Genomic DNA, 8,466 nt, shown 5'->3' with positions numbered 1-8,466 from the left:
GGGTCAAGATACGGTGTGCAGTAAGTATCAGGTGGTGTTTATGCAACAAGGATGGGGTCAAGATACGGTGTGCAGTAAGTATCAGGTGGTGTTTATGCAACAAGGATGGGGTCAAGATACGGTGTGCAGTAAGTATCAGGTGGTGTTTATGCAACAAGGATGGGGTCAAGATACGGTGTGCAGTAAGTATCAGGTGGTGTTTATGCAACAAGGATGCGGTCACGATACGGTGTGCAGTAAGTATCAGGTGGTGTTTATACAACAAGGATGGGGTCACGATACGGTGTGCAGTAAGTATCAGGTTTTGTTTATACAACAAGGATCAGCCATCAGTAATTTCATGTGTAGTATGTAAGGTTGGGAAACTCCCATAACAAAACCTTGAATGTTTGGCCACATTCTTCTGTAATTAAAGGGAAACAACTCTTGATTTTAATACATATGTGTAGCTATGCCAATGCTGCTATTAAGCTGGACACCAGTTCGATATATTGCTTTTAAAAGAATTGCTTACACTTATGTTTCATTTTGCTTTATCGAAGCGTTTCATAACAAATCTGATCTCTTTTTAAATACAAAAAGAAATAAAGAAATATTTCCTAACTTTTGTGGTAATATTCTCCAAGCTTTTCTACAGTATAACACATTTGACTGTACCATGCATTCTTACCTTTCAGACAACAGGCACTGTTTCATGTGTTGGCGGCATACTCCATGTACAACACTGAGGTTGGGTACTGCCAGGGGATGAGTGAGATAGCAGCGCTCCTCCTTATGTACATGGGGGAAGAGGTGAGTCATTCAATCAGCCCTGTATATAAATTATATTGTTAAACAGGAATCAATTAACAGTTTGAGCCTTTTACTTATTTGGATTACATTGCTTGTCATCTGGTCAAAGTTCAAGGTCGATGTTATTATAGAGAGAAAATCATTTTCTGTACATAAACTTAGGTTTTGTCACATACCTGTTGGCGATCATCACCACCTTATCTCAATAACGAATTGATGTACAGTAACATCCAAATCTTAGCCAATGCCTCAATTGGGATTATACATTTATACATGTATCGCCTTTCAATAGAGATATGTAAGTATAGATTACAAGTCAAGTGATATCAGAAGTGGATAAGCAATCATAGATGTCTTGCTGATTTTAAATCTATTCAATGTCTCCTTTACAGGATGCTTTCTGGGCCCTCTCCAACCTCTTTTCCTCAAAGAAACATGGAATGCATGGTAAATATATAAGTCTCCGGTAACTTCACCATTGATCACAGACCATTACACTCTCATAGCTTATATATGAGTCTGTTTAGTGTAGGAAAACTCTTTCCAAGGAGTGTGAAATCATGATAAGAACCTGAGACTTCCCCATGGGTTTTAGTTAATATCATCTGATAGGTTCTGAATTCTTTGATCTCCTTTGACATGCTCCCAGGTTACATGTACACACACAGGTATCGGAGAGAAACAATAACATCATATACATGTGTGTAATTGACATCTTGAAATTCGTACAAGAGTTTGTCATCTTGATAATACAATATAAAGATGCTTATTTTAAGAAGGATTCAGTTTCATACATTCATAAAATTTAAGAAATTCCATACCTCACAAATATTTTGAACTTATTGATAGAAGGTTAAAGGTCAAGATCAGTGTTGGATATGTATACATGAATTGGACAAATTACATATAATGGAAAATACTAGAACAAAACCAAATGAAATTGAAGAATATTAACTAGTAAATAAATAAAACTGAACAACTGCACTCATTACAAAATATTTTATCCTGTAAGGGATTTTAGGATATTAAGACCTTGCAAATAGCTGCTGTGTATCTTGTACTTCATACTTGCCAGTTGTTTCAGCTATACACTAAACCTTAAAGACAAAATGAAGACAAAACCAAACTGTTGACATGGTTATTATTGCAGCAGTAATATTGTCAAGTTTTAGCAGATTGATAGATCCAAAACTTCTACTAAACATCATTTCTAGTTTAGTGACACTATACAAACAAATTATCCATCAATCTTGAAACCACAATTTTAACATTGAGCTAAAAAAAATGTTCAAGTAAATGTAAAAATAACTCTTTTCAAAATCAGAACTTACATGTATATCATAACACACAAACTTGTTGAGTATGTGTTGATTCAGTGTGATTACAATTGTACAGTGTAATGCTTCAACTTGTGAGCTCTTTATAGTATATCACAGTGTTGTATACATAATGTCACATATTATAAATGATATTACAAATAACACAGATAGGCCTTTCACTGACCAGAATGCTACTTATATATCTGCTACAAAATATTCCATTGTAAACAACATGTTTGTTATGTGTATATGTTTTTAATTACAAACAAATGTTAACCATACTTAATTCTGTAGATGTCACAAGAAAAGTCACAAGAAAAGTCATCTAGAGCAAACAGATGAAATCCCTATCCACCGCTTCAGTCATATCTTACTGTGGCTTCTGAAAAGTACTGTATTGGTAATCTATAATTCTAAAATCATAGTACATTTATAGTTGTTATGGTTGCCTGTTGATGTGCCTTTAATTGGATCTATTAATTTTTGCAGGATTTTTCATCCCTGGATTTCCAAAGCTACTGAGATTTCAAGAACACCATGACAATATTCTTAAAAGATTTACTCCAAAGCTTCGGAGATTTTTTGTAAGTATCTTACATTGCACTTGATAGGTCTTAGGGAAACCACTCTGAAATCCTCAAACGCTTTTCCAGTTGTTTTGGCCTCTGTATTCAATGTTAATCCCTGTCGTGAGATATGTTTATGCCCCCACTTGCATCATTATTAGTTCATAGAGACATATATTTTCTTCACCAAAAGCTTGTTTTCCTATCCATCTGAATTCATATATCTTATGTATGTAAAGACTTCCCACCCTTCGTAATACACATGTTTTTCTTGTCGTATTTTCTTTTCGTCATTTCGATATTGCGTATCGGCATTCCATTACCGTAGTGTAAATTATAGTAACACTGGGTAAACAATAGTACACGTGCGTGACGATATGTCAACATCCGATATCGAGACTTAACTTGGAAATGTGTAATCACACGTACTTCAGAAATAAAGCTTATGATACAAAGACATTAATTAACACACGGGAAAACACTGACATACGATCAGATGACTTCAAGAATGTCGTATATGAGGCGCATGGAATGCAGACTGCTGTGTTTTGTTTATCGACCTCACCTGTACGTATCATGTGCTAACAGTAGTTCACTTTTGTTGTTGAGCGAGTTACGCTCTGTCAGATAAATTGGTTCACAAATGCAATTACAATAACTCTGTGAAAATAGTGGTTTGTAAAATATCAAGATCCCTATAAAATGCAAGTGCATGTGCGTGCATGTAATAACGGCATACCATGCGATAGCCTATGGTTACATATGTACCTGACATGTTAATATACCATGCGTAAGAGGGCTATGGAATGATGTCCAAAGTGTACATGATTGAGAGTAATTTTATTCCATAAAAGAACAGTAAATTGACAATGAAATATTGTAATTTAATATATTTATTTTCATCGTTTTTGGTATAGGAAAGAAAATAAGTGTCATTGTATAAATTCTATCCCTCTGCAAAAAGTTCCGTTTTTTTTCAAGGTAGACAACTCTCAACAGGATCAAAATTATTGTAAAATGTTTAATAAATTAATTATAAAGACTTTGTGTGTATTTGGTACAATTTTTCACTCTTTTTGTATGAAACTATGTGTCCTGTTTGCTTTTAGCTTGTATTTAGTAACTTTTATCCATACAATTTCAATAAAAAATGCTTTTTGTAACATGTTGTGGATATTTTATGATAATTAAAATATTTGTAGGGTTGATTAGCAATGTTTCTTTTCCTTATTTTGTTGTTGCAATAGTTTTGAACAATGCCACACGCTCAAAAAATGTGAAAGTGTTGAATTTGACAACAAATCAATTTTTCGGTATTTTTTACAAAAAAATCCCCAGTTTATCGGAATGCTTAGATTTTCATAAAATTATCTCTACATAGGGACATAACCATTTTGTGAAACTTTCATTGAATTCTGCTGGCTAATTGAGAAAGGGTGGAGCCTCCTTAATAAAAATGTTGGATAATTGAATAAAATACTATTTAAACTAATGGAGATTCCATTTTCAACATTTTCTTTGGTGTTTAACACCCTACAAGTTGGTTGTTTTTACTAATTTTCTCAGCTCCTCCTTCCTGTAACATACATTCAGTGTACCTTAGTTGGATAAGAATCGGGTTTTACCCCTCTATTGTTGGGATGTATATCATTTCAGCAATGAATGCTATTAACATGTTTTGATGTTTCTTTGTTAAAAAAGAAAATACAGGAATACAAAGTGGGAACAGGAGCGTCTGTTGGGCTTTGCTCAGTGTTACATATTTGAAATAACATTTTTAACATGATTTTCATAGTTCATTCCTTATTATAAAGAATCCATAGTTTATTGATAACTGTTTGAAAGGTATTTTCATTATTAACTCAAGAAAACTTGACACCATCTGAGGTGTTAAATATTGATCTAAACTTGGCTTTCAGAAAATTGAAAAACTATGTTTTAATTATGGTATGTAGAACATTTCTTAAAGTATATGTAAATGCAGATCAAATTAAGATTTGGACATAGATGAAAAGTTTGGAATGCATTGAAGTCTATACATACTTGCCAACTCTCCCTAGGACGATATTGGACCCTTAAATTTAACATTTGAGTTTGCGTTAATGTAACTCTAGAGGGTATATATATACATGTACATATATTTATGTTTTTAGGTCACCTGACAAACTCTCTTGCTATTATCAAGTGTATGCAAACATGATTCTTGATTGTTTTGTTGTGAACTACCTTAATTTTGAGGTTTCTGCTGATTTCAGGATAAAAATGACATTTACACAACATTGTACACCATCAAATGGTTTCTCCAGTGCTTTTTAGATCGGGTAAGTACATACAAGTTCTACTGTTGTCCCAACAAGGTCAGGCATTTTGTGGAAGGGCAGTAGCCTCTTTATCTGTCTTTTTTTCTTTTTTTCTCTCATCCTTTGGTAGTAAAGATCTGAAATCCGAACTTGTAGATCAGAAATTTCATCATGTCAAATAAAAAAATATGTTACTGGCAAAATTAGATATTACTTTGACTACAAAATAGAGGAATATGAATTGTCAATATGTCAAGCATAAATCTCTGTTATTCATTCGGAAATTATGGTTTACTTGTCCAGGTGCCCTACACACTTAATCTTCGTCTGTGGGATATCCTTATGCTGGAGGGTGAAGTTCTACTCACTGGCATGGCTTACACAATAATCAAGTTACATCGACGTAAGTACCTCTTTGTCATAGGACTACACAACAATCTACTTGCACCGACGTACGTAATTGCCCCTTGATCGCAGTCCTACACTATATTCAAGTAACACTAACATAAATATCACTATATGAGAGGCCTACACAATAATATAGGTTTGGAAACATAATGCCAACTGAATTACAACGTCAGTATCCCTGTATCTCATATGTCACGATGTTTGTCTGCAATCTTGTCAGAAATATAGAAAGTAACTCTAAACAAAATTTAACTTAACTACTGGAATTCACATTTTGTTATATTTGCTACATTAACATCAAATGTCAAATTACTCTCAATAATGATTTGCTATATAGGTCTCCTAATAAATGCTACACATTGTTTCACCTTATCAATACCATATATTGTGTTGCCTTTTTTCCAGGAAAACTTTTGAAGATGAATGTGGATGACATACTTCAATTCTTCCAATCGGGGTTAGAGAAAGACTTTGGGTATGATGATGATTCTGTGATAGACCAATTACAGGTGGTAATTGAGGAACTTAGGAAAGCTAAGATGGAAGTACCGCTCAAAGCCAAGGCTAATGAGCTTCCTTCGTTACCATTTGGACTGGAAATTGAGCCAAGTATTGAACAGATTATTAAGAGTAGAAACCCTGAATCTGTTGATGAACATTTTAAACGCAATCCGCACAAGGGAAAATCTGGATTCAAGAAAAGGCGGGGATTGACTAGTTCAGAAACTCCAGAAATGTCTCGTAGTACAGACAGTGCGTCTATGAAGTCTAGTAGACTTTCAGACTATTCTGTGGATGATCGATCATCATACTATGATACAGCAGCCAATTCAAGGCTTTCTCTGGCAGATTTTAGTTCCAAAGTTTCCATGCAAAGCTCTAGAACTTCATTTGCTGATGGCTCGGAGGCCGGCAGTATCGGTATGATGAGGTTCACTCCCGTCATGAACGATGCACATGGAGAGGGTGAACCTATAATGCTCATGGAACAGGAACAACCATCGCGGGACACGACAATTGAGAATCTTGCCGGGGAATTGAAGACGCCTTCAGAGCACTCTGAATATGACAACCTGAACATGAATGGGCTGGAGGATGACAATCACGCATCGTCTCACATTGTAAATATCCCCATTAGTAAATCGGACGGCTACATCATGAAAAAGTCTGAGCCAGTCCAGCGAAGTGACTGGGTAGATCATGCTGAGGACCGTGTGGTGACGGAGGCAGTCACATTGTCACGTAGTGACACCCTGCGTCTGTCACAGGCTAAGATACAACGTATGAAAAACTCTCTGAGTGCCGACGATGAAGGGCTACATGAGAGTAGACATGTGTCTAAGGTACTCATACAAAGCTCAAGTCATCATAATGGTTACCTCGCCACGGAGAATGGACATTCACCACAGAGAGTTGCGGTTCACATGTCAGCTGTTTCTACGCCTAGTCTACCGATCTCTCGCCAGCAGCATGTAATCTAGTGTCCCGTATAGTTTTAGTAGTCCACACAGAACCCCTCATCATGACAGGTCTACGCAAATACATTTATGTTTGTAAAATATTACCATCATAGCCAACTTCATTGGTTTGTAAAATTTTAATGCACAAGAAAAGAATCTTAATATTCATATCAATGGACTCTTCCTATTTTTATATGATTTGCACACATGCACTAAAGTATTAATCAGAAAAATTCACAGAGACCAAATACAAAAGGAAAAACAAAAGTCATATGATTAATTAAATAGAATACCTGTAAAAACAAGCACTGTTTATACCCTGTATAATTGTTCAGTAACGGGAATGAATTGTGAGAGATCCTCTTTCTACAGGACACAATGTTTCATTGTTAAAAAGGGTCTCTCCACATATACAATAGTGTTACTGGTTATCTAATGCAAACTGTCGGTTGTTGAGGGGCTCTGACATCGCTTTGTTGTGAGGTACAAAACACTGATATAGATATATATATTGGGGACCCGGGTATGTTCTCTACCTCTCCCGTCTGTGTTAAAGCTCTCGTTATTATGTACAGTACCGATAGTTTCTTTTTGCTTTTTTTCGTATGTATTTTGTCATTAAGAACATATGATGATTTAATATGTTCCTGTTTATGGATAAAACAAAACCCTATATGCAAAGTAGAACTAAGAAACATTTTGTATATTTATAGCAAAGTTCAAATGACACTTATTTATGTACTTGTATATAGGTAAAACCTCTGTCGTGTGTTCCAATAGTCTATGGATGATATATTGCCAGTGGAAATAATCATACAACCAGTTTGAAAAGTTATCCTTTTATAAAAGTTTTACTAATTTTGAATTATATTATTGAGCACACGAAAGAACTATTTCCTCCTTGTCTGTACATGGATATGCTGTTCTGTTCCCAGGCGTTGGAAGCAGCCTCTGTGACCTGACAGTCAGATACAATAATAAGGATTATCCAGATCTAACAATGACTTTAAAGCCAGTTTCTGTTTAGTTGTAGCTGTTAAGTAGGGGTTCCTTTATTCTACATTTTTATTTGTTTTTAACAATTGGTCTTGATATTGCTATGATATTTACAACATGATAAAACAATAAGTTTAGCACTGGACTATAAGGGGGAACAAGAAAAACAAAATTGATAAAAGGCGACCAGCATGTATACTAGTATGTATATATAACAATATTTCTCTGAAAGGCTGTTGATATTTTTTTCTATTCTGACGGCCTCGAGGGGGAATACTCATAGTTTATGTCTTTCAGGACTAATTATTACCTAGAGAGAGCTGGCTGTCAGGAAGCTTCATTTTGAAGCAGAAATCATCACTTTAAGACCACAGCAAAGCACAGCAAAGTCTCAAGTGACCTATTGCGATCGCCTTTTGTCCGTCGTCGTCCGTCGTGCGTCCGTAAACAATTTACATTTTCGACTTCTTCTCCAAAACCCCTGAACCAATTTCAATGAAATTTTGCAGGGACCTTCCATGGACAAAGGTCAACAAAAATAGTTGCCGGTTTAGTCCTAAGCCCCCAGGGGCCTGAGGGGCGGGGCCAAAAAGGGTCAAATTGACTAAAATTTCAAAAATCTTCT

General features: G+C 35.4%; 1 protein-coding gene across 1 annotated transcript in view; it reads left to right on the top strand.

Moving 5' to 3' along the window:
* LOC110456449 (USP6 N-terminal-like protein) overlaps nt 1–8,298 on the top strand; it is a 35,748-nt gene extending 27,450 nt beyond the window's left edge. The window contains exons 9-14 of the mRNA XM_021507224.1: nt 678–792; nt 1,185–1,239; nt 2,601–2,695; nt 4,933–4,998; nt 5,281–5,380; nt 5,791–8,298. Coding sequence (XP_021362899.1) covers nt 678–792; nt 1,185–1,239; nt 2,601–2,695; nt 4,933–4,998; nt 5,281–5,380; nt 5,791–6,866 — 1,507 coding nt within the window. The 3' untranslated portion in view covers nt 6,867–8,298. The remainder of the gene's footprint in view (nt 1–677; nt 793–1,184; nt 1,240–2,600; nt 2,696–4,932; nt 4,999–5,280; nt 5,381–5,790) is intronic.
* Nucleotides 8,299–8,466: the final 168 nt, after the last annotated feature.

The sequence above is a fragment of the Mizuhopecten yessoensis genome, unplaced genomic scaffold (assembly GCF_002113885.1).
Source record: "Mizuhopecten yessoensis strain PY_sf001 unplaced genomic scaffold, ASM211388v2 scaffold8745, whole genome shotgun sequence".
In the NCBI taxonomy this organism is placed as follows: Eukaryota; Metazoa; Mollusca; class Bivalvia; order Pectinida; family Pectinidae; genus Mizuhopecten; species Mizuhopecten yessoensis.
Note: the sequence above shows the minus strand (reverse complement) of the source record. Positions and strands in the feature narration are given on the sequence as shown.